This window comes from Thamnophis elegans, chromosome 1, assembly GCF_009769535.1.
Source record: "Thamnophis elegans isolate rThaEle1 chromosome 1, rThaEle1.pri, whole genome shotgun sequence".
NCBI classification, from domain to species: Eukaryota; Metazoa; Chordata; class Lepidosauria; order Squamata; family Colubridae; genus Thamnophis; species Thamnophis elegans.
In genome coordinates, this window is record NC_045541.1 from 108762014 (window position 1) to 108789240 (window position 27227).

Here is a 27227-nt window from a genome sequence, read left to right on the forward strand (position 1 = left end):
TTGTGAAATTGTGCCAGGGAGACTTTTGAGGTTTAGGGTAAAACTAGGGGGGGGGGGGGAGATGGTGAATAAATTAGTATTGAAGGGAGAGAGAGATGGAATCACCCAAGCCAAGCTAATCAGCACAGAAGGGCAGCTTGCCAGCGGCTTTATTAAGACTGGAAAAGTTACCGTAAACGAATGGCACAATGGGCTTGGGAGAGAAAAAGAGATCAGAGCTCTCCTTTTCCATATCTAGGATACAGAAACCAAAGCTCACTATAATTATTGCACTGAACAAATAGCACATCTGTGCAGATGTTATTTAAAGTTAATAGATATCCTTTTTCTTTAAACTTTGCAAGATTTAACTCCAGACTGATTTTTTTTAAAAAAAAGCCCCATCTCCTTAGGTCCATCTACCATTCTAGCAGAGCCAAAAAGTATCCTATTTCAACATTCCTGTCATCAGTCCTGAATGTCTCGTCTTTCACACAATGAAGCTATAAAGGTGGTTTTCCCAAGTCTTGAAACACTTTCCAGTGTTTCTTTTTCATAATGGTAAAATTACCTTTTATCATCCTGGACATCTTTAAAGGATATATCTTTCACTTTCTAAGTTTGGGGTGGGGTTGGGGGAATGGATGGAACTATTCTTCAGCTTCTAAAGATACATAATAGGCTTACTAAAAAGGCCAATGCAATTATCGGCTGCAGTAGTAGAAATGTAGGAGAATAGTTCCACTCTGTTCTGCATGGGTTGTTTTTTTGTTAGACTTATATACCACTTCATGGGGCTTTCAGCCCTCTCTAAGCGGTTTACAGAGTCAGCATATTGCCCCCACAGTCTGGGTCCTCATTTCACCCACCTCGAAGGATGGAAGGCTGAGTCAACCTTGAGCTGGTGAGATTTGAACTGCTGAATTGCAGATAACAGTCAGCTGAAGGTGGCCTGCAGTACTGCACCCTAACCACTGCGCCACGTCGGAACTCTGGTTCAGACTACACCTTAGTTATGATGTCCAATTCTGGAAACATTTATGAAAAGGTTAACTAGAACAACTGCAAAACAGGAACAACAATGCTTGAGGGACAAGAAACAAAAACTTATCAAGAGTGATGCAACTGGGTATGTTTACCCTTCAGAAAGACACTGAGGGAAACAGAGCAGTTTTCAGGTCCTGTAAACAAGATTTAAAAAGTGGCTTAATGGAGCACTGGAATGGTGCTAGGTTAAAAATCAGAAAATGGCAAGTTCTAGTACTTTATTCCTTTAGGCATCAAAGCCAACGGTGACTTTGGGCCAGGCACTCACACTCAGCCCAATTCACCTCACAGGCTGGTGGTTGTTGGGAAAATAGAAGGTGGAACCATTATGTATATTACCTTGAGTTTATAAAGTAGACAGGATACATTTAAAAAAATAGATAAATAGACACTTAAAGACAGGCTTCATCTGAATTGTTCAGGACCTTAAAAAAAGATTGAAACAGGAATGTTAGTTGAATGTTAGTTAACAGTTTGGAAGCAGAACCAAGTACTATGATAAATAAACATATCCACTTCATTGGACTTATTCAAATTGAGTTAGCTGTTTGGAATACTTTACTTTGGAGTCCTATACCTAGTATGGAGTTGAACTTAATTAGTCTACATGCTCCTTTCCAATATACAATTAAAAAGTTCAAAAGTTAAATTTTCAACATTTGCAGAAGCCCTGAGATGAGAAAAAAATCATACATAAATCAGAACATTTTCCTACTTCATTCAGAAGTAAACAGTCTCAGTGCCTAAACACTCCCTTCTATTGCTAAGGTTCTTTGGTCTAATCTAACGAAAGGTCTGCCAATAGAATTGTGCATGGTTCAGATCAATCCCTTTCAAGATTTTTTTATCCTTTGTATCATTTTCAGATCAAGGAAACTTTGCATAAAATGGAAAAAATATTCACAATGCAATGTACTTCTAACCTATATAATCCACACTTGACAATGTTTATAACAACGGCAAAACTGCAAGTGCTAGTATTGTATGCTGTGCAAAGATAAAAATACATTCATATATTCATCTCAACATTTGCAGGATCCAGGAGCTCCACAAAAACCTAGTTAAAACTAACTTAGCTATACTTACAGTGATTAGGAATCCCTCCCACCTTCCAACATTATTTAGGTCAGTGTAATCTCAACTTTGTGAACTTTAAGTTGTGTGGACTTCACTTTCAGAATTTCCCAGGAGAAACACTAGATTTGATTATTTTGTGCTAAATGTTTATGTTTAATTTCATTGCAAGAATAAAGATATAAAGGATGTGAAAATTCTCTCTCTCTCCTCTCTCCCTCCCTCCTTCCCCCCCTCTCACACACACATCCCAAAAAAAAACAACTTCATTATCCATTCTCACATCAGGCCTTCTACAATTGTTAAGTGAATCACCAACAGTCATTAAGTGGGACAGCCAGTGGTGTATTAACCATTAAGCAGACTAAGCACATGCACCAGGCCCAAAGGTGACACCACGAAGTTGAGAAAGAAAAAAAAACCCAATGAAGCTTGGCTTCGCTTATACAGTATGTACAAAGGAGGAGGTTACCAAGATTTATCACTGCTTAGCGCACCAGTGAGCCTTAATCCACCACTGGGGGCAACACATGACCAGACACTAATTTACTGGCAGTTCTCCATTAACTTGTTGGAAGGTAGCTGTGAAGCTTGCAAATGGTGATCATATGACTGTGGTGATTGCTACAATGATTGTAAATCACATTAGTTTGTGAAGCACCAAATATTGATTGAATGATTACATGGATACTGTGATGGTCATATATTCAAGTTCAAGTTATAAAGTTACTTTTTTATATCTCTGAACAGTCACTGAACAGGGAAGTCATTAATTGAGGATCACCAATACAGGGCATCAGGTCCCAAGGCTCTGTTTTCAACTTTTTTCCAGAATGGTGATACAATAATTTTATCTGTTGCAGATAAAATCAGAGACAAATGACCTTTTAATGGGAAGACATTCCAATGGGCTGGTCCCATAACAGAAAAATAACACTTTCCAGCTTTGACCCCTCCAACCTATCAAAACCAGAGGAAAATCAGTTGCTTATCTCAGCATGACTGAAATGGTTTTGGGCCAACTCTAGAAGGGAAGTGTAGTTCTGAAGGAAACCTAGTGCAAGCCATAAAGAGAAGATAGTTTAACTATTTAAACTGAATAAGTGATGCACACAAAACATGTAGATGCCGGAATGTAAATTGTTGTACAGTTTTATAATCTCAAGAATAATCCATACATGGACATCATAATGGAGGAATGTAGTTCACATCAGGCTCAAGGTTTTGCTTACAACACCACAGAAGTAATAAGATCACTTAAATTACAATTCATTCAATTCAATTACAAAAAAAAAGAACCACCAACCAATGGAACAGCTTGCCTTCAGAAGTGATGAGAGCTCTGATGAAAGAATGTCCTTCTGGGTTCGGCTCCAAGTGGGGAAAAGACACTGGAGACATGGAGGCTGCTTGGAAAGATGGTTTATTGGTGGACAGGACCACATGGCTTGAGCCCTGAACAGAAAAGGTGATCACATGCTTCAATGTTGGTGAAAAGAGAAGGGAAGGGCTGAGATGCTGAGTCCCTGGTTTTATGCCCTCTCTGGCCTTTGATCTTGAGCTTGTATTCTGATTGGTTGTCAGACTCCCATGGGGCCACGCAGGGGCAACTCTCTAGGTTGCGTTTTGAACCCAGGTTTGGTTGAGTTCTCAGATGCCATGTGGTGAGTTGGGTAAAGGGCCAATATTATCATGCCTTACTCTCATCCCCCTGGAGCTGAAGTGGAGAACTCTTTATTATGTAAAGGGCCTAGCTTGGCCCTTCTTAATGGCCCATTGACAAAAAAAGGGGGGGGGGTTACAGGAAGCTGCAGGAAGTTTCTCTTTTAAAACGTTTCTCCTTTTCATATCCAGGGAAATTTTCTGCCTTTTCAATATTTCCTAGGATATTTCATTTTTCTGGGAGAGGGCTGGGTGATAACTTCCTACAGCTTCATTACTGGAAGCATTCAAGAAGACACTGAACAGCTATCTGTCAGAAATAGGGTATCCTGCTTGAGCAGGGGGTTGGAGTAGATTACCTACAACCTTAAACCTAACCCTTCCACCTCTGTTGTTCTATGTTATTCTATGGAAGAACTTTCATACATTTGGAGATTTTCCATGAATTGCCAAAGTAAGATGCAAATTCCTCCCTAAAAGGGAGAGCTAGTAAATCAGATGTGAAGAGGCTTCTTGGCAACTTTTCTACTATTTGTACCTAGGCTCCTCTAGGCTGTTTTGCTAGGATTACCAGATCTGGAGTGCAAAAATCCAGATATTTCTTAGATGGCAGCAAAAAGATACTTAAAACTCTTAGCTGCCATCTAAGCAGTCTTCCACATCTGGTTTCTACTTTTCTGCGAAGGGAAATCGGGGAAGAGGCATTTTAAATCAAGCATATATTAAGGTTTTACGCAGAAAGCACGTTTGGTACAGTATCACTAAAGCAAATGAATTAACAATCGCAGTTCTTCAACCTTATGGAACAACCAACTTCCCCTCTTCATTTAAAAGAAAAAGTTGTACAAAACTTTTCGGCAGGTCATTTCGAAAAAGAAAAAGAAGCCAAGGAAAACATTTCTCGGTGCGGGTGTTCGCAGCTTCCTGCATTCTTCAGACGGTAAAGAAGACAAAAACGTTCCAAAGATACCGAACAGCTAAACTAGACATCACATTTTGGGAGAGAGAAAAAAAATATACAGAGCAAACTTTTAGGGTCTGCCGGAAGAAGCCCCGGGGGACAATTTCCAGACTCTCGGGAATTGTCACGCTGCGTTACCACACGAGGAAAAGAAAGAGATGGCAGGGCGGGAATTGAGGTCGGGTCATAACTTGGGGGTTGTGGGGGGAGGCTCTTCAGCGACCGGACCCAGCTTCGGCTCGCCCTCCGGCCACTTCTCCCCTTTTGTCTCCGGAGTGTCTCCACGAGGGAGGCGGAGCCTCGGCGGTAACTTTGGGCTCCCCCTCCCCCCAAAAAACCCACCTTTTGTTGTCAGCTGGGCGTGACGTCAGAGGCCGCCGCTGCGCCAGGCAAGGTTGGTGTCCACATGTGACCAGCTGAAACTAGTTTGGAAGACACAAAGGGAAAGGAGAAGGGAGATAAGGGAGCAAGATAGCAGGGCAGGCGGTGAAGCGGAGCCAGCCGAGCGGCCGGGAAGCACGAGGCATCCTTCCGCGGAGAGACCGACCAAGGACCGCGCGCCACTTCAGCCCTCAAGCATCCCATCCATCCATCCACACAGCCAGCCAGGCAAGTTCGGCGGGGGAGTTCCCGCGCGCAAAACTTCGAGTTGGCCGGGGAGGGGAGAGGGGAGAGGGGGGGGGGGGGCAAAAGGGGAAAAAAGGAGGCAGGAGGCGGCTCCGAGCCTTCGTTCCGTGAAAAGAGCAGCGCCCTCTCCCGCACCTACCCCCGCCCTCCCGTCCCCAGACCCCCCCCCCTCAAAGCGCAGGCCGGGGGTTGCGTTTTCGTTCTGTTGGCGCCACATTTCAAGGGTTCCCGAAACTTCACCCCCGGACGAAGGTCCGACTCGGCTTCAATTCCAGGCTCTCAAAAGAGGGATGAGCTGTGCTGGATGGAGGTCCGGGTGGGGCCACGAAGTTGAAGGGTGGTGCGCCTTTCTTCCCCCCCCCCCCCAAGTTTCTCTTGGCTCCCGCCGACAGTCTCTGCGGCAGATGATGCTCCCCTTAGCCGGGAAGTCCCTTCCTGGGAGCGAAGGTGGAGGGCGGGCGCGCCTGACTGAGCGAAGGAGGGGGAGGGAGGGCGACCTGTTGGATTTCGACGCCGAATCACCCCGCGATTGTTTTTTCCCGTCCTGTCCTCGGGTTTTGATTTGGTTTGTTCCCCTGGCCTTCCGTTAGAGTTTATGGGTGTGGGGGTGTAGTGGCGCGTGGGTGTGCAACTTTTTTTGCGGGCCAAAACGTGTTTCCCGGCAGGAGCTTTCGTTGCGTGGGTATTTGAAGACTCTCTCAGAAGCAACCTGGACGGAGCTGCAGGAGGTCCCGGATCGGCCTAACTAAAGCATCCACTACCATCTAAAAAAATCTGCTGTGTGGGAGAGGGCTGAGAAAAGGGTTGGAATAAACATCCATTTGCTGTTCCAGTTGAGTCATTGTTCACTAGCCCTCTGTTTGTGTGTGTGTGTGTTTTGTGTGTTTCCTGATATGTTTTCCTATTGGTCACTTTTTTCCGCTGCACCAACTTGGCTTGAGCCACCAGGAACATCGTTTCCTTGGGGATTCACAACTAGTTAATCAGAAAGACCTATGGCTAAAGGGGGGTGCTTGCACAGACCCTAAAATGAAGCTGAGGTTCCATTTTCCAAACTTCTGGGTTGTTTCCAACATTTCGTTACCAGGCTAGGTACATCTTCAAGTCGAGTTAGCCCCTAAATTCTGCTGAAAATTTCACATTCAGAAACCAACCCACAAGCTCGCAGGACAAACCTCTTCGCCCTCATCCTACACCCAGCCGCAGGTTTGAGCATGGCCTTAGCGCTAGCATTTTGTTTCTTCCAGTGACCAGTCCATTCCTTAACAAGAAATGATATGTACCTTTGCCAACATTGTTCCCCTACAATTGGTACTTGCTACCCCCACTCAGAGATAAAAAATGAGCCTTTGAGATGAATAGCTCTTGACAGACCTGGTCTTTAAGAGCCATGACTGTGAATGGATTTTAAAGCTTTGTGTTTAAATCTGTGTTAAGTGCCTTTTACATCCACTTCTGAAGTACTACATCTGAATTCTTCTGTAATTATTTGGGCTAATGCTGTAAATGGTACTAAAGAGTGGAGAGTGGCGTATGTATATGGGAGGGGGAGGGGTGATCCTGGTAACTTTTTTAGTATAATTTTTATTAATGATTTTTTAAAGGAAGATAAAAACTAATACAACATAATATAAAATAAGAAAAAAATCAAAGCGAAAGCCAAATGTGCAAGGAAGGAGAAAAAGTAAAAGAAAATAGTTTTTAATCTTCTTTACAGCAGTTTATAAGCACAATCATGAGTTTACCTCTTATTCTATGGTTAATACCTATTTATTTTTATAATCTCTCCTATTAGTTATTAAAACCATAATCACTTTTCACACAAGACGTCCATAAAGATTTCCAGTCAGCAATAAGCATAGATATTAGGTATAATCCTTTGCAAGAAGTGGGATGCTCACAAAGGAACAGGGGAGACAAGTGACAATATGTGTTTTGTGATATCAGAGTACAAATCTAATTCATGTACTTAAATCAAACAGAAAGCAATTAGGAAACATGGGATTTGCATCTTAACTTTTATTATGAACGTGTTGTCATTTTGGTGTAATTTTCTCACCACGGGACTGCTAGAACTTGAGAATGCAAACATTTTGGAAGAAAGTCCTTTTTTAGCTGGGCTGCATCTCTATTCACAAATTATTGTACCATTTTCAATGTAAAGAAGAATGTGAGTTACATGTATTTCACCCCATGACAAGTTCCAGGAAGGAAGTATCTTCACATCTTTGTCCCACAAACATACCCAAATGGTGTTTGTTGTTGTTATTATGGAAAAGAAAGAGGGTGACTATCATGCCCTAGTGCAGTAGTTCCCAAACTTGGCAACTTTAAGACTTGTGGACTTCAATTCCCAGAATTCTCCAGCCAGCTGGCCAAGTTGGGAAACCACTGCCCTAGTGGACCTGATCAGAGCTTGCTTAACTTCAGGTCCTTACCTAAGCTTATGTTAATTAACACGGGCAAGGGAAGGCGTGCCATTTTTACAAACCATGATAGTATTGAGATATTTGGTTGTTTTATCTTTTGCCTCACCTACCTTTGAAATCATAGCTTAATAATATGCTTTCATGTACTTCCCCAGACTGTTCTTTGATAATGTACACTTTCAGGGTTCCGCTTGCCTCTGATTGTGTGTGGAGGAAATGAAAGTACAAAATTAGATTAGCACCATCCCTTTTGACATTCCGGAAGGCCCTCAAGACTTGGTTACATTACCAAGCCTAGGGCTCCCAGGGAACTGGAGATATACTTAGATTGCTCCATCAAGGTGGCCATTTTCATTTCTCTTCGCCTAGAGCAGAGGTTTTCAAACTTGGCAGCTTGAAGACTTGTGGACTTCAACTCCCAGAATTCTCCAGTCAGCCACAAGTCTTCAAGTTGCCAAGTTTGGGGACCCCTGGCCTAGGGATATGTATATTTGCTTTTTATCTTGTTTATTTCTTAACATAGATTTTTATACCATGGTTGTTATATCTGTGGCTTCATCTGATTGTTATATGCCACCCAGAGTCACTTTTGCTCCCCCCCAAAAAAGTTGGTTAATAAATAGATACATCAGAAAATATTCCATCATATAAATTTCCTGGGTATGTGTCTAAGCAATATCCCCACTGATTAAAAGGATGGGTCTGAGCAATCCAGTCATGATACCCTATCAAGGCCTTCTCCAATCCTGCCTACCCCAGATGGTGTTGGCTTGGTACAGCAGTTCCCAGTATTCTCAGCCAGGTTGAGGAGGCCTGCTAATAAACCCAATTAACTTTGAAGGCTCATTCTGAAGTAATAATTATTTTTTCTTCAGATCTGTGTGTCAGAAATAGAGCATAACCTATTTTATTTTCATTGCATAATCCATACATTTTCTCTCCTTGTATGCTATCTGGAGTTTTGATTGTCTTGTGGGGTGTTTTGAAATGGCAGTGGCTAATTTACTGAATTCATGTGGAGAGTGTTGGTTCAGCTTATCAGAGAGCCATGCAGAAGCTGTTGGATGCCAAGTTTTATGTGTGGCATGGTAATTGGAAGGAATGAGCACATATGGTGGAAAGTTTAGTTGTAGATGCAGCAAAGTTTGTTGCCGTTTTCTAAGAAAAATGCAAAGCTGTGTGTCTTTAGAAGCAAGTCCTGTTAACTTCCATTGGATGCATTTCCAAATTTCCAGCTCTCTCCTTTTGCAGGCTAGTAGAAATTAATTTGATGGTAGTGAAATAATTTATGAGGATTTAGCTTTGTGAGATCACTGCAACCCAACTATTACTATATAAAAAGGAGAAACTCTCAAATAGAGCTTAATTCCTGGTGACTGCACAGACTAGAGCAGATTTGAGGTGGCCGACAGGGCCTTATTTTGAATGATTGTATATCTTTGAAAGAACAGAGGTGAAAAAAAAGGAAAGGGCTGAAAAGAAAGAATGGTAGGAGGAAGTGGTAGAAAAGGCAGACTCTGAAGCATCTCCAGAGACCTCCAGGGGAAAAGGAGGGAGTGGGAAAGTGGAAGAATACTGCATATTATTGAGTTGTTCTGGGCTCCAGAAATTTGAGAAGGCTGCAAGCAAAGAATGGGGAAAATGGGCAATTTTGCATGTGTTTCACTAAAGAGAAGGAGTAGCTATGATTGGAAGGGGTGGGAGCCAGAATTGAGGAGACCACAGAAAGAGAAACAGGTAAGACAGGACTGGGGGGAAAGATGCAGTTGTTCTCAAAATGGAGGAGAAAAAAATGTCCCAAAGAAGCCTGGATAATTAAGGAAAACACCTATGCTTTAGATTCCCTGTAGCTGCCAAGTGTACACCCATATATTTAAAGAAAATTGTCCTGGAGTTTGCCTGTTTTTATTCCAAATTGTTAAAAGATACTCAACAAATCTGATATGTCCCCTAATTTAGAAAAGTCTCCAAAGTATTTGTTGTTTCTAAAATATTATGTCAATATATCTGAATACAAGAGAAGGTAAAGTGAGTGATATATAGTGTGGAAATGAATTGTTCTTTTCCCCCACACTGGATCAACAGAATCTGGATTTTGTTTTTCTTTCCTATCATTTTGCTATATGTTCATGGTAAATTGGATTTTTTTGTGTGTGTGTGGGGGGGGGAGAATGGATAAATGTTACACTTACAAGTTTCCTTTAAAAAAAAAAACTAGAAATATAGATCTACCAAATAGAACACTTGGTAAAACATAGACTCTCTAATAAGAAGTTGTATTAAATACATGTCATCAAACTGTCTTTGTAGTTTTACTCTATGGTAAAAACAATAGTTTCACATGTTAGTGAACTGGGAAAGAACAATAGCATAAATAAGTAATCAAATGATAGCTGCAGGTGTTGGCACAATAACAGTTGCTGTACTTCCAGTTGGATATGTCGATTCCTTAGTCGCAGAGTGGGGGAGAGGGGGAATCTGGAGCTCCAGTAAAAAACTGTATATTTTAAATAACGGGGTAGTTTAATTTTTTTTTAGCCTGCTGTGTGGCATAAGGTTTCCAGCGTTCTCTTTATTTCTAAAGATGTATGTGGTATGTGACTTAAGCCCAAAGCCTAAACCTGTCCAAAAAGAGCTAAATTAGACAGTTTCTACAGAATGTCCTAGAAGCATTACAGGGATCTTTTCTAATAAAGCAGCATTTATAACCTTGCTGAATATGCCCCTGATGGCAGAACCTCCTGAAATAATGAGTTTGTTCTGCAGCCATTTTGTTTGAGCTTCGCATCATGTTTCCAAAATTCAAATGTGCACACAAGTCTCAAAAGCAGGATTAATGTGTTAGTTTGGGATATTAAAGGTTTCACTTCATAGTCATACTAGTCCTTAAAAGCCACCATGTTTAATCTAGACTGATGATAAATAAAGCATACCTAAAATGTACTTAACAGCTTACTTTTCAGGTTTATATTTTTTACATGTTTGTAGATCAACCTTCTGCAATCTAGTATCTTCAGAATGTGTTGGGACTCCCCAAATTCCTAGCTGTTTTGGGCAAACTATTAGAATTCTGGGAGTAGAAATGCACATACCCTAAAGCAATGATTCTCAAACTGTGATCCATGGTCTCCAGCAACCTTCCTGCATTTTCTGACAGCCAGCTGCCTAGACCAAAAATATGTTTGTGTTTCAGTCTCTGCTTCTTCACATATACCACCAGCTACCACCAGCCAGCCATTCAGAAAAATGGTTCATCAAAGTATACAAGTGATTCTACAATAGCAGTAGCACCTAGATTTACATACCCTCCACAGTGCTTTATAACACTTCTGAGCAGTATAATGTCAGCATATTGCCTCCAACAATCTTGAGTCCTTCATTTTACCAACCTCGGAAGGATGGAAGACTGAGTCAACAACACACATCGATCCAGGTTCAATAGTAAGCAAGTGTACTGAGTAAATAAATACTAAAATTCGAACAGGTGATTTATTGGAACTGATTGAAAAAAAATCTCCATTTTTGGGAAAGTTAAGAGAGATTCAACTTCCTGCAAATGTCTTTCTTTGAGATCAGCAATGGTGCCCCATTAAGAAGGATGGTGTCTTTTCTTCCCACCAATTTCTAAATCTGATATTAATTTTTTCAGTATGTAGGCTGTATGGTTTTGCAAGCAGTGAAGAACCTATGTTCTCCAAGAATGTATTGCTGATGATCTCTCATAATGTTGGTGGAAATTAATCACCTCAATTAAACACTTGTCAAGAAGACATGCCTGTTGGCTCAAAGGACTTTAAATAAAACTTTACTCTCTAGATTTGCAGTCCAGATCTGTGATGATTTAGTCAGAAGTGAATTTATTAATTTAATACAAGATTTGCAGCCAAAGTCTATAGAGCCCATATAAAAGAATTCATTGCATGCCTAAGAATTCATCTGATTAAGAAGACATGGTGGAGTAACTATAGTTGTGTTTGAAGTAGCACCTGGAGCAGATCTTGCTTGCCAAACCTGACTGGGCAGAGAAAGTCCAAGCTAAGCGCTTTGTTATTGTGCTTGGCACTTGCAACCCCATTCCAACATCACTCGAAGGTTTTCTGTGGACGAAGTCCAGGGTTACTCACATCTTTGGCAATCCTAAATGTTGCCAAAGTATGTCTCAACTTTCAGCTTCATCTCAGCAAGTAAAGCTGAAAAGCTAGTAGGAATTAAGTATGCTCTAAGATGTAATTATATTAAAAGTTTGATGAAGGAAAATATTGAGTCATTTGGAAAAGGGTAATCCCAAGGACACTTTTTATTTAAAAAAATAGTAAGCTTTGAAGGAAAAGAAAATGGGTGATAGCCAATACATTAGATTTTTGTTAATATTAATAGTCTCAAATGATTTTATTTGACTGCATTGATCTGTATATAGTTTCATATTTCAGAATGTGTCAGAATAACTGCCAATATTTTAATTTTATTTCCTGGTTTGCAAATAGATAATTTTATTGTAATAATTAGAGAAATAAAGAAGAAAAAAAACCTTGCCTCTAAAAGTGAAACTATAAAGGATAGAAATTGTTTTTTGTATCCGTACCCTATTTCCTCTCACTGAACACAAGGTGAAATTTGTGAATGTAAGCTCAGTAATATTTTAAGAAAAAAGCTATAATTTCTTATGATTCTGATTATTGATGTTTCTTTTCTCTTTCTCTTCACTTCTGATGAATTGATAGTACCTTGAGTCCATTCTTTATTTAAAAGTATTGAAATATAATGTAGAGAATGTTATCTTGAATTTGTTGCCAGTTTGATCAATTAGAACAGTAAAGGTAATGTGAACCTGTTGTCACATCCCCAAAAGTTTCAGAAGAAACGACCCTTGACCTGATATCCTGCATTTGAAGGATGCACAATGAATTTCAACATTCTGGCATGAAAAGAGTGCTTTTAAAAGATCACCTAGGGCAATCATTCCTCTCTGCAAAATAACTGAATTCCTGTACTTCTCTGCCCATAATATGCTTATCTTTAGCACACCTTCTACAGTTAATAGCTTAGTTCAAATAAGTTGGTCTTGCCTTAAGTCTGGTTTCAGGCAGTAGACAAATCCCATAAATAAGTAAAATAAAATTTATTTTCCTTTCATGATTTTATCTGCCACCTAGCATGTACATTTACATATTACTTAGATTTGTTTTGTTTATCATTAAATATACTGCATTCTGTTTTTATATAGCTGGGAGATCAATCTTGTATCCGAAATAATTAATGAAGCAGAAGAGACCATTGCTGAATCTGGAGAGAATGGTTTTTTTGCAGGCAGAAATAAAAGTCATGTAAGGCTAAGTATGTTCATGGAGAATATGGGAGAAAGAACAGTGGTTCTTTTCTGGATTTTGACATGGTTAAAAAAAGATTCAGGTTGCGGTATTTCTTGTTTCCAGAAATAGGAGTTCAAGAAAGCACAGTATCCTAAGCCAGTGAACCACCATTGAAATATTTAATAAGCAAGAGTCAGATGGTAATGGGAAGATGATAAAATCAAGATGATGCTATAAAACTAATTGTATCCATGGTGGTGCTGGCTGGGTTTACTATCATTTAAAATATAAGCCAGGTTCAGATATTTGTTAAAATCTTAATAAACTATGATACTATGAACATGTAGCATTAATCACTTATGTTCTCCTCTGCTCGTTAATCAGTTTCAATACGTTAGTATGATTTGTATTCAGACATAGTTCCTCCTTATCCATACTAAATAATTTGAATAGAATGCCCATTAAAATTGGCAAAATAAGCCAAGATTTATCCTGATCCAAGGCTAATCATCCTATGGACATTAAACAATTTTCCTCAGTTTGGTTTTAAGAAATTTTGCCTTTAATAGAAGATGGTATTGTGATGCCAAAGTAAGTGTGTCAGAAATGGAAACCCAGAATTCCATTTTTGTTCCTTACTAGCAAAGGTATGGGGAAATTGAGTGATGAAAGATTAACTGGAAATAAACAGTTAATGTTTCCCTGCTTGTGGTAAATTATGTTGTCATCACAGTCAGAATAAGCTTTTATGCAGGAGGAAAAGCATATATCAACTGCCCAAGGTTTTTAACAAGCTAAAGAAAAGATGGCATCTCATGAATTTTCTTGTTTGACCTTGGGACAACTAGTTAAAACATTCCAAATCAAGGACAGAGGTACAGTTTCCTTTTAGATGATTATTTTACTCCTTCCTTGTTTCCCCCACCCCACCCTGTGTTGTGGGGGGGGGGGGAAGAACCCCACATAGGGCATCAAACTCCTTTATGTGGAGAACCTGGAAAAGCAATTTTCCAATAATTTTCCATAGTGAGAATTATTTTAACAAAAACAACTATGGAGAGATGAATATCTTCTTGTGGGGGGAAATATGGTGCTGCCATTTTAGGGGGGGGAACCCTTAGGTTTTGCCACATGTTTGATGAAGTTGCTCTAGGAGCTCCTGAAAAATGGAAGAAAGTATAAATCAGGCAAAATGTGGAATTATTTCAGACAATAGGCTTGCTGCTATGGATGCAATAGAAAGGAAAAATTATTTCTACCTTTTGTTCCCCAGTACCAAACCAGAATGATGCAGACATGATGCATAGAATCAGGGCATCTTCAGAGAGTGTTGAAAACATTAAAATGGTGGTTGCAGCTCTTAGGACCAGTCATGCTTTAAAAAAAAAAAAAAAACCAAACCCTCTCCCTCCACCAAAGATACCCCTGTTCAGAAGCACAGTCATACCTGTATTGCAAAACTAATGTGAGAGCTGGTCAAAAGGGAGTGTTCCTCCAATTGAACAATCCAGATAATACATTCTCTGAGACTTACTATGTTTGCCAGGGGTTTTTTTTGTTTTGTTTTTTTTTTGTTTTTTTTGCAGGATTTCAACATTTCTCTCGAAGGAAATATATACCAGAAGACAAACTCTATGTAGAGCATGTGGTGTTTAGGGGCACCCAGCATTAGTGACAAAATTCATGGAGCTAGAGCAGTGTTTCTCAACCTTGGTAACCACTTGAAGATGTCTGGACTTCAACTCCCAGAATGCTGGCTGGGGAATTCTGGGAGTTGAAGTCCAGACATCTTCAAGTAGTTGCCAAGGTTGAGAAACACTGAGTTAGAGCAGATCGAGGGTGATTTTTGTGGGTTGAATTACTCCTTGTGTTATTCAGGAATAAAGGTCACCATTGGAAAACAACATTTGGAAAGGCTATGGGCAGTCCAAGCCTTTGTTTAGCTGGATGTGGCCCTGGGGCTAAGAGGTCACACCTCTTTTTTAAAAAAGAAGGGCTGGTATCCAGAGGAAACAATGAGGCCAGCTTGTTCAGTGCCTTGTAAGCTCCCTGGACCATAGCCTTTCATGGCTTGTTGCATCTAAGAAAGAAGTCAGCAGGCCCAGCCTCTGGCGTGTCTATTGTTGGACCTTGCAATCAGAGCCGAGTTCAGATCCCGGCTGCTCTTGAGGCTGATCTGCTGCCCTTGCTTGAAGGGGGCTTTGAAGAGAGTTTGCCTGGGCTGTGTCCTAACAGGCACTTTGCTCTCCCTCAGGGGATGTTTCTCGGCTGAAAGCTGAATGGGAGGGGGTGGGGTGTCTGCCTTCAGCCTGTGTAATTCTCTGTGACAGGTCAATTCAGAGGGAATCTGACAACTTCTCAGCATCAGGTGCAGCCAGTGGAGCCTCAGTAATGAGGTGACCTGCTCTCTGCAGGGCCTGCCTGGGAGTGGGGGCTGGAGATTGTTGAGGAAGGAGCAAAAGTGCTGATTGTGTCTTTCTTTCCTTTTCAGCCACCTCTCTTTCCCCTCCACTGAGCACAGCAGGCTTCAGCCCAGCCTCACCAATGGTAGAAACGGGGGCCAAAGACTCTCTCCAGCAGGGCTGCGAACACACTTCCAACTTACTTTGTCTGAAATGCCATTTAGGGTCCACTATCCCCTACTTTCTACCCTTCCCCACTCTCTCCACTTCATTGCTTGGGATGGGGAGGAACACCGATTAAATATCCCGTGAGCGCATATAATGAAAGACATGTGCTGGTTAGATCCTTCATCTTACTGGATAGACCTCTAGAGGAGTTGGGAGCCTTAAGAGGAAACATGAAGTAACCTGATGCAATAAATAAATAAATGGTGGGCCTGGCCAAGAAAGCCCTGATCCTTCTCATCACCTTACCAGAAGTTTGGATAGAGTTTCAAGAAAAGCTATCAAACCTCTTGGCCAGGCCCACTATTTAACCCTTGCCTGAAGTCAGTTTCATAATTAGCATGTATTCAGTACTCTGGATTTAGCAATTGTATATGTCAGGTAAACAACTGAATTGGGTATGTTATTTTAAGAACAACACAATTCACCCCTCTTGCTCATGTGGGCTAGAGCTGCAGCCCCCATCTGGTGCTCTCCAGATGTTCCTGGGTTGCCCTCTTCATCTCCCAGCTGTGTTGCCGGAGGACACAAGCCCCGGGAAAGCTGAGCTCAGAAAGCATTCACTCAGTTTGTCATAATAGCCTTTATTCTAACAGCGCTTGAAGCGAATAAGCAGAAAGATGCTGTTGTGCATATTATTCATTGTTTTATTTCTACCTTGCTTTTTGCTTATTCATGGAGTTTGTATTTTATAATTAAAATACTAAGTGGAGAACTTGAAAACTTGATTTGACACAGAGTGTTGCCCTCTTTTTTCGGTGGTTATTTTTTACCACATTGGAGCCTCTGAATCTGGAATTGAAATAACCAGATTTGTAGCAAAGGACTGCATAGTTACTGTAATTGGCTTAATCAAGCAAAACCTTAATGGCCATGTTTCTGCATTCAGGAGGCAAATTAAAAGGTTTCACGTCATATATTGGTCATTTTCATGCTCCTGCCATACCACTGAAAACCCATGGGAAAGAATGCCTTGGCTGTTACAACTTCTGTGCAACTAAACAAAGAGTTTTGTTTCCTGATTTATCCTCACATTTTCTATTTGTGTGGTAACTGAAACATTTTACTGTATTTTATTCTTCGATCTGCTGTTGGCTGTTGCTGGCTGTCCTGGGCAGATAAGAATTATATCTGCACCCATAAATTGAATCACCATTGTGGAGTTCCATGTATGTGGGAAGTTTATAAACCTGTTAAAAGAAGAATGGCTAAATCCTGTTGGCTGAAATAAGCAATGGAGGACTTGGAAGAAAAATACAAAGTAACGGTGATGGAGCAAAAGCAGCTTGTGCACCATAGCTTTGTCTATGTGTGCCATTCCTCTTTTCCGTGGGATGTGCGTGCACATACACAATTTGGTGCGACGCTTGTTTCCATAGACTCTTTGTTGGGATATGGTAATAGGCTGATAATAAGTGAACCAGCAGGGGGAGCAGCCTGCCTTCTAAAGCTCCCCACGAGATCTGATTGTGATGAGCTTTTATTTTTAATCTTCTGTTTTAATTCTCAAAACTGCCTGTCAGGGTTTCTTTTCCCACTCTGGATTCTTTTGGAGATACATAAAGGCTCCATGGCAGCAGAGATCTCCCCAGCCTCAGGAGCTTTGGCAGAGACGAGGTGGCCTGCTGAGCGCTAGATAAAAGAGACACTGGGGGAAATCAGGGGACAGTAGCAGCCATGGAGAGGAGTGGGGAGAAGGGCCTCGCTATGGCCAGCTACCAGACCCCACCCAGCTTTCCAAAAGTAGGGGCAGCATAAATCCCTTTGGCAGGTTTGTTTTTTCCAGTTTTCCACTTGGTTGAGCCACATTTAAAATCTAGGAGGGCCAGAGAGGGGATGCTATTTGGAAATTGAGGATATGAACCTTATCTGGTTTCTGTCCTCTGCTTGGGAAGCTGCATTGGAAAGTTCCTTACCCGGATCTTTAAGACTTGTCTTTGTGAAAGGTGTTTCCATTGACAGGTGCCTCCCTAAGAATGGTGTGTGAAGGTGTAGTGTCTTGTGAGGCTTCCCTAGGACAAACATATCCAAAAGGAAGCCTAACTGAGCAAAACAGAAAGCAAGGGCAGGAGATAAGAAACTACTGTATTTTTCGGATTATAAGACGCACATTAGCTTTAGAGGAGGAAAACAAGAAAACAAATTCTGCCTCTGCCTACCAGCATCCATTGGTATTCATCTGGCTAGCATCCTTGCAGCAAACAGCCTGGTCAGCTTCAGCACGTTATCGCAGCCTGATTCAGCATGAGCAGCTGGTTGGCGGATCGGCCTCCAGGAATACCGCCAATCAGCTGTTCCAGGCTGCAGGGATCACCACAGCCCATCACTGCCTCCGCATGTTGCATTTTTGGCCGATGCGCGTCGCCTTTTTGGCCCAATCTGGGCAGTGGGGATCACCGCCACTGCTGATCCCACCACCTGGAACAAGCTAAAAGCACGATGCATGGAGGCCAAAAACGAGGTATGCGGAGGCCGAAAATGTGATGCGCAGAGGTGGCGATGTGCTGTGGTCCTGCAACATGGAATGGGTCTAAAACGGAGCGTGTGGAAGCCAAAAATGCAAAAGGTGGTGGGTGGGCGGGGCTTCAGCAGCATTCACTGTATAAGACACACAGACATTTTCCCCCACTTTTAGGGGTGGGAGTGCGTTTTATACTCTGAAAAATATGGTAATAACTAAAAGCATTGTGATGTAAGCAGATAGCTCAACCAGGAATTTACTACTGTCTTTTGCAGCGACTTATAATAAGAACTAGTTTGAGTACATACTAGGATAACATGATTAGTAAGAATAAATTTAATTTCTGTACTTAATGGACTTCAGCTTTGTCTACTAAAGTCAGAGGCACATATTGCAAATAGGTAACTGATTCTACAGGATTTTGAGGAAATCTATGTAAATTAATATCTACAGCAGATGGCAGCATCTAATTGACCTTGGCTGATCTTGAAAAAGTTAAGACAGGACGGCCGTACTTGGATTAGGTGACTACTTGGAAATTCAAATTGTAGACTGGACTAGGAAGACAAAAATATTCCAGAGGAGAGAGTGGCAAATACTGCTAAGAAAACTGTATGGATACAATCACCAGGATCAAGCTGGAGGACATTTTACCCTTTTAGGCTAGATTAAAATAAGACAAGTACAAAGGAGTGTAATAAAAAAAAAACTTACATATTGTTGCCAAAAAACCTCCTAAAGAAATATATAAAGAATCACCAACAGCTAATATTTATCATTAGAAATTAAAATTCCCCATTATTTACCAATAATACCATCTGCACTACATATCAAAGGAGAGAACATAATTAGTCATCTGCATAAATTGGTTTTTAGAAATTATGCAAATGTATGCAAAAAGTGGTGATGTTTCACTAGAGGTATTTTCTTTGTTTATTTTGAGAAAGAAACTTCTCTCATCTTAAGCATCTGCTTCTGTTCCCTTGAAAGAAAAAAGCTAAATAGATTATCCCAGTGCAAGGTTTAAAAGGCTAAGAATTCACTAGCAAATCAGAGCCTTAAGGAAATTGGATGAACTTGAAATGGCAGGTTTTTCTGTTTTTGTTTTTTAATAAGTCCTTTTTCTCTTAATTTAATTACAGCTTGGATTACTGATTTGTAGCATTTGATGTGTTTCCTGCTGTGGCAATGAAGTGATGAAGGGAGCTTAACCTGTTGCATGTTTACATTCCAGGCTACGCAAGGCTCAGGAACCTCGTCAGCAGAAAATCCTATCCCTCCCCTTTGTCACATCCCCCCATTTTACAAGTTCTTTCCTTGGGATTAGAATATATATATATTTGTGCCAAGAGTGATTTCAGTGTTTTTCCTCTTACAGAATGCAGGCCCGTGGACTCTTTCTCCTTCTGGTTTTTATTCTTCTGGCTGTATCTTCAGAAGCAGGCAAGAATAAGAAGGGTGAGTGTCAGTGTTGATAGGTCCCTATTTAAAGTTGGCTATTTTCAGAAGATAATCTTTCAGTGGGGCTTTCAGAAGTGGACTAAAAAGTATAGAAGGCAACATTTTTCTTCTGGGTACTAGACTAATAACCAGGAGATGGTAAGTTCTAGTTCTGCCATAGGCAAGAACTAGGTGCCTTTGGACTCATTTGCGCTCAGTCCTAGCAAGAAGGCAACTGCAAAGGATTCCCCAAAAACGGCAGCCAAGCAGTCAGTAGAGTTGGTACTAATTTGAAGGCCCAAGAGTCCTCCGTCCTATTTTAAGTAAAGAAAGACAGGCTGCTTTTTAATGGTTCAGAATAGATTATAAGAAAGGTAAAGGTTCCCCTCGCACATATGTGCTAATCGTTCCCGACTCTAGGGGGCGTACTCATCTGCGTTTCAAAGTTGAAGAGCCAGCGCTGTCCGAAGATGCCTCTGTGGTCATGTGGCCGGCATGACTAAACGCCAAAGGCGCACGGAACATTGTTACTTTCCCACCAAAGGTGGTTCCTATTTTTCTACTTGCATTTTTTTACGTGCTTTTGAACTGCTAGGTTGGCAGAAGCTGGGTCACGTAAACGGGAGCTCACTCTGTTATGCGGTGCTAGGGATTCGAACCACTGAACTGCCAACCTTTCTGATTGACAAGCTCAGCATCTTAGCTACTGAGCCACCGGATCCCCGTATATTATAAGAAAAGAGAAGGCTAATTCTTGTGAGTCTGAAATGACTGCCTGTTTTTTGTGCAGACAAGGTCAAGAAAAATGGTTCCGATTGTGAGGAATGGCGCTGGGGCCCATGTATCCCCAACAGCAAGGACTGTGGTGTGGGCTTCCGCGATGGAACATGTCATGACGAGACCAAGAAGCTCAAATGCAAGATTCCATGCAACTGGAAGAAGGAGTTTGGAGGTAAGCATTCATCTGGTTTAGGGGAAGACTCAGGGAATGATGCAACAATCTTATCAGAGCCTCAGGAAGCCAGCCAAGTAGATTTCAAGTTTAAATGTGAGAGGATCAACCCAAACAATTAATACCTGCATTGTATGTCGGCCCATTGCTTACTTCTATGCAATATCCGTTTGCCTAGGTTGGCTCTGATAATTATTGGCTTCTTCCATCGCTTCTTGTTATGCTTTCATATTAAAAGCATTTTAATCATATTCTCTGGCTTCTCAGGCCAACTGGTCTTTTCAGAAAGAAATTATTTGTAATTTCTGGCAGCTGCGGTTCTTTTACCATTTAAGAGTATAAAAAGCTTCCCTTTGTCACATTAGCCAAGCCGTCCTGATAGCTCCGCGGTGGATGGCAGTGGTTGATGAGTTTGTGAAATGTCTGCTCATTTCCTGGGCATCTGGGTTGTTTCTTATTTTAGAAAAACTGATGGTGAGGGGAAGTCAAGTTGTTGTGTTGTATCTAACTGTTCTTACTTACCCCACCTAGCTGATTGCAAGTACAAGTTTGAGAACTGGGGTGGCTGTGACCCTGAAACAGGTCTGAAGGCCCGTTCAGGTACTCTGAAGAAAGCTCTTTACAATGCCGAGTGCCAGGAAACTATTCAAGTGACTAAGCCCTGCTCTCCCAAGACCAAGTCAAAATCCAAAGGTCAGTCTATTTGTAGAAGACCATTGCTTTATTTTGCATGCTGCTAGGTGATACAAGAATAGAAATAGAGCGTTTAGAAGGCTAGGAATTCATGGATGACTATCCTGGTTACCAGGCAGAGTTCTTCTAATTTCTTAGGGTTCCTTCTGCCCAAAAAGACTTTGGTCTGTTTTGCACTTTTATTAATATCCATAAAGGTGCCCGGCCAAGTTTGCTTACAATGTATTTTGAAGAGCTACAGAATAGCTCTTCAAAATACATTCTAAACAAACTTGGCCAGGGACCTTAAGTATAATGAATACTTAAGGAGAGTGCACAATAGTCATAGGCAAACTAGTATGACCATTGTTGTTGAGAAAGCACTATGGATGAGCCCATGTTGTGCCCAAAGGGCTTGAGGATACTCACAATCCTCATTTCTTCTCTCTGTAGGGCCTCCTGGGGGGACATAGTGAGATCTGGAAAAGATAAGGCAAGCAGCATCACTAAACCTGTTCCAATGCCCAGAATTCCTAACTAGCATTCTGGTAGTGGTTGTTTCTCCATATCTAGTGGGCAGCAATGGGGTAAAATGTTACGGGAAAGGAATCCAAATATCTTAACTTTCTCCCACAGAGATTGGGAATGCGGGAGCTCAAAAATAAGCATGGCCTTATTTACATGCCAGGATAGCCAGAGTGGGTCAGGTGATCTGTAGTCAAGTTGACAATGTTGGAAAAGCAGATGTTGCCGTAATATTAACACAAATAAATTATGGTTTCTTTGGTTTTGGTGTAAATTATGTGACCCTTGTCTGGATAGCTTGAAATTATTATTTATGGCTTCTTGTGTTGGACAGATCCAGCAAAGTATGTTTTATTCAATATCTGATTGTTGTGCAAATCATGGGTTGGTGTGTGGCAGGAATATAGTCTTTGTGTAATACGTTGTGCTAATGTTCTTCCTCCTTAATTGTTTCAAACAGCCAGGAAAGGAAAGGGGAAAGACTAGTATGATGGATACAGCTCCACCGTCTTCAGGGCATGGTGCCTGAACCCACTTGGACACACGCCACTTGAAGCTGCAGCTTGGCCCCTCCCAGCTTGGCAATACTTTGCCAAATCCCATTATTCTCCAGCCTGCACAGCCTTATCTTTAACTGCAATAAATACCATTTCTAATCATTAGTTTTATAGTGAGCAAGCTCACCCTTTCCTAAAGGAGGTGTTGCTTGCCTTTCCCTTAACCTCTTCTACCTCTTGCCCTCTCTGTGTGTCCCCAGTATCCTTCGCTCTGGTTTGCTTCCCTGAATGCAGCACAATGTTTGGAAATGGGCCTATTGCAACAGGGTCTTGCTAAAGCTTTCCACCTCTGGGGTTATTTGTCCAAGGCTTTTTTTGCAGTCTCTCGCAATCTTAGCAATGCCTGTGGTTGGTCCATGTAGCTTCATCCGGTCATAAACCAAACCTTCCTTTAAGGCGCCCAAGGAAGCCCTTTCAGGGAATGAGAGAGGATGTGAGAGAAATTACAGTAGAAATGGGATGAGGAATCTTATCTGCCTTACCTCTCTAAAAGAGGCACTGTAGGAAAAGACAAGCCTCTTTGGTATCGCTTTGCACTCCCTTTCCCACAGAAGAAGTGCCTACTTCCTGGCATGCGCACACCTTCCCCTTACCCATCTCTAATGCACGTATGTTTCTTGATAGGCAGCCTTCCCAACTGAGGAGCAGCACAGCCAGTTAACCTCTATGAGCTGTGCTTGCTTCCTCTCTCTGCCCACAAGGCACTCCTTGCCTTCCTTTTGGCATCAGGAAAGGATCCCTCAGAGCCAATGAAACTGGTTCCCTGTCTCAGTCCCCTTTGTCTGTCCTCCTGCTGGGATGCTGTGGCCTTTCCTTTACTGGTGCTGGGTAAGCCCTCTGCTTTTCACAGTTTCCCCCCCTTTTTCCAATAAAGATCTTTTTACAAAAAGAGTCTGTTTCCTCTTTCGGTCCTGTTTGAACAAGGGAAGGACTGGCTGTGTACAAAAGTAGCAGCAGATAGAAAACGGTGGGTGTAGTTGTGTGGGTGGCTATAGAGGCATTGTTCAGTATCACCGAAGGAAAGTCTGTCTAAACCTGTCAACACTGAACACCCCAGAAACTACCTGACAGACCTTGGCTGGAGGGACAGAAGCACTTAGCACTCAGATTCATATACCACTTCACAGTGCTTTACAGCCCTCTCTGAGCTGTTTACAGAGTCAGCCTATCGCCCGCAACAATCTGGGTCTCATTTTATCCACCTCGCAAGGATAGAAGGCTGAATCAACCTTGAGCCTGGTAAGATCTGAATTGCCAAATTGCAGGCAGCTGGCAGCCAGCAGAAGTAGACTGAAGTACTGCACTCTAACCATTGCCCCACCGTGGCTTAAGAAGGACCTTGTCTACTCAAATTTTCTTTTTTTTTTTTTTTGTAAGCACATCGAGTGAGGTATACTTATCAATATAGATAGTCCTTGGGTTATGATGGCAATTGGGGCCGGAATTTTTATGGCTAAGTAATGCAGTCATAAAGAGTGTTGTTCATGATCACATCACTCAGCAATAACAGTTTCAGCAGTCCCTGTTGTCAGTTAGCAAGGATTTTGTGGGTCATTAAGTAAGGACCTCATGATGGTAGAAGGGGGAAGAGGTGTTGCTGTTTGCTGGCACAATGGGGTGTGGGCAGGCACTACAGAGAACAGGTGGATGTGCAGGTGTCAGTGGGTGGGCACTGGGTTGTAAATGGGTGGGGGGTTGTAAATGGGTGGGGGGTTGTCAGTGGGTTGTAAATGGGTGGGGGGTCACTGGGTTGCCATGGAATATAGGCAGCGGGAACTATACAGTGAGATCTCTGTGCTCAGAGACTCCTTGGGACAAAAAAGCCATGGGAATTGGGGGGTTATATGGAAGCAACTTGCAACCTCCTGTTGGCTTCCCCATTGACTTTGCTTGTGAGAAGCTGGCATTGACATGATCCCAGAATGCTGCAACAATTGTAATTGCAAGCTGGTTGCCAAGCACCTGAATTGTGATCACATGACCGCATGGATACTGTAATGGGGGCAACATCAAGGACTGATCTAAGGACTAATGGGTGCAACTTTCCCTTGTTCAGCATTCCCATAACTTTGAGCAGTTGTTAAATAAGCGGTCATAACCTAAGGACTATTTGTATTAAAAACAATCATTTTAGGTAGGTTAAGGAGAGCATCTAGAGTAAGATGATGTTGAAATCCACATAGTTGCCACTTTTCCAGAGCAGGTAGCCACAAAGGTCTCACACCTCTACAAAGACTTGTCCTTGGAGTAGGGACAAAGGGTAACAAAGAGAATTGAGAGAAGAGGATCCAGGGCTTCAAAGTGTGCCATGCTTTTGCTTCCTCTGTGTTCCTCCGTTTGGAAATGGGTCTAGTCTGAGAGCAAAAAATGGCAATTTGGAAAAATATTTCACATTTGTACAATATGATGCACACTGTCATGTCTCCCTTTACTATCATTGTGGGTAGCCAGGTCTGGAGCTTTGCTCATCTAGAATCACCTTCATTTGTTAGTAATTTGTTCTCTACCTGCCAAGATCGGCTATTTCTTCTTAAACTCCTCTTAAGAATACAATGAAGTGAGAATGTATAGTATAGTCCCAGTTCTAAATATGCCTCACCATTCAGAGAATTGTAATCCTAATGCATCTATAAAGAACTGGGCTGAAAAAAAGATGTTCTAGGCCAAGGGTCTCCAACTTTGGCAATTTTAAGATTGTGGACTTCAACTCCCAGAATTCCTCAGCCAGCAAAGCTGATTTGAAGTCCACCAGTCTTAAAGTTGCCAAGGTTGGAGACCCCTGTTCTAGGCTACCGGAAATGATATCTGATTGCTTCAGATCCTGATGATCCACTACAGAAAAGTAGGGATCTTTGCACATGTCAGTGATTATGACTTTTTTGGGCTTTTAGAGATTGGAAACTTGTGTGCATATAATTTCTCTAGTATGCCTCACATCTGACAGCAGAATCGCCTTTCAACAAATCAACTACAATATGTGTTAATTATCTAGGATGTTGAATTCTGTTTAACTTGGACAAGAAAAGTATAGTGCTTCCTCACTAGTAAATAGGTAACAATTCACCAGGCCAGCATTTTAATCTCCCCATTATGTTCAACAACGCAATACTATTCTCTATTCATCCAGTATGCCTCAATTTCAATTTGTGAGCCAAATGTTATATGTGGCCCATTTACAGGGGGCATCTGGGGGGGGGGGAGAAGTGAAATCAAAAGGTGAAGATGTTAAAAGCATTTTACTTTATCAACAGCCTCCCATAGTAATGGGAGGCTTGTAGTATCCTGCCTATTTATTTCACTCCTTCCATAAGCTTTGTTTTTCTGTTTTACATGTTCCTTGCCTTGTTCCTCATGTTACAAGTTCCTACTTTAATGCTTCTGAGGGATGGAGAGGTTGAAATGTATCTTCCAATATCCTTGCCCATTTGCCACATTGGGGGCATAATTGGGCAAACCCAACACTTCTCCCTATTCCAATAATATTCATTGCTATTGATTGATGCTGATCAATTTGGGGCTAATTATGCCCACAGTTAGCATTGCATAGCTTGATTTCTACCACTGGATCACAACTATTAAAAAAGCCATGGTGAAAATGCCACTAATATTCTACCAGCTGCTCCTTGGATTCCTTCAGCCCATTCCTGACCAAGGACATTTTCTTGTTCTTGCTGTCAGTCAGAAGGAGAGGAGAAAATTGACAAACACTTAATGAGGTTTTTGCTTCCTTTTTTCTAAAAATACTTTCATATGTGGGTTTCTGCACATGCATGCACATAGAGATTCATTGGTATCCTTTATAGTATTCTGTTCTATTTTGCACAGAAGCCAAAAATAAAACTTGATTTGGGGAAAATATTTGACTCCACTTCTGCATTGTTCTACATGGGAGAGAGGAGGGGAAGTCAAATTCCTTCATGTTGCTTCAACAGGGTTCACTTTTCATTATGGGGAACTTAGTGTTTAAATACAGGATGAAACAGCTATCCTTAGGATCACTGATGCTAATGAATGAAACAAAGGGGTAGCAAAGTTGATTAATTTATGGGATTATTGCTGAGGGTTGCTGGAAGAAGCATTTCCCCCCTCAAGTGCCAAAACCTTGAATCCTGTGCCCTTTGACTGAAGGGTAGGGGCTGTTTTTTGCTCCCACTGAGTCAAATCCCTGGCAAACATGGGTCTGTGTAAGGTAAAGGTAATTGTTCACCTTGCAAATATGTGCTAGTCGTTCCTAACTCTAGGGGGTGTTGCTCATCTCTGTTTCAAAGCCATTTCAACTGCTAGGCTGGCAGAAGCTGGGACAAATAATGGGAGTTCACTCCATTACGTGGCACTAGGGATTCGAACTGCTGACCTTTCTGATCGACAAGCTCAGCGTCTTAGCCACTGAGCCACCACGTCCCATTGAGGTCTGTGTACATAGGACCATCTTGTTGTATACTGAAAGAAAGTCCTCGCAGTTACGAATGACAGCTCGGTAGCAGCCAGGCGCGTCTTAGCCAATCAGATGCGCCTGTCAGTTGCCGAGCTGCTGGTTTATAAAAGGCAGGCTCTTCCAACTGTCAACTGATTCTTCAACTGGCAGCCGAACATACCAGTCCACCTGGAACTGCTTCGCTGCTTCTTCTCCACAGACTACCGGTCTAATCTTTGTTACAATTGTTTCTACCGTGCTCACAGCCGGTCTTCCTTAGATACTTTGTTAATAGTTACTGTTATATTAAATTGGTTACAGTGTTACCGAACCAGAGCCTCTGTCTTCATTCTTAAGTTACAATACTGGCGACCAGGACTGGGGACCTGTAACCAGAAGAAAATTCAACAGACACTTCTCTTCAAACCAAGTAATTCTTTATTTTTTTTTTCCCTTGTAATGGCTGGCATGCCAACTTTTGCCCCTTTTGG

At 41.7% G+C, this 27227-nt stretch overlaps 1 protein-coding gene across 1 annotated transcript; it reads left to right on the top strand.

Annotated features, from left to right (window-relative positions):
• The first annotated feature begins 4948 nt into the window (after positions 1-4948).
• Positions 4949-23203, top strand: MDK (midkine). Its single transcript, XM_032233037.1, has 5 exons — positions 4949-5332; positions 19555-19634; positions 20407-20568; positions 21100-21261; positions 22226-23203. Exons 2-5 carry the CDS (start codon positions 19556-19558, stop codon positions 22249-22251), a joined length of 429 nt encoding a protein of 142 aa, XP_032088928.1. The 5' UTR covers positions 4949-5332; position 19555; the 3' UTR covers positions 22252-23203.
• The last annotated feature ends 4024 nt before the right edge of the window (positions 23204-27227 follow it).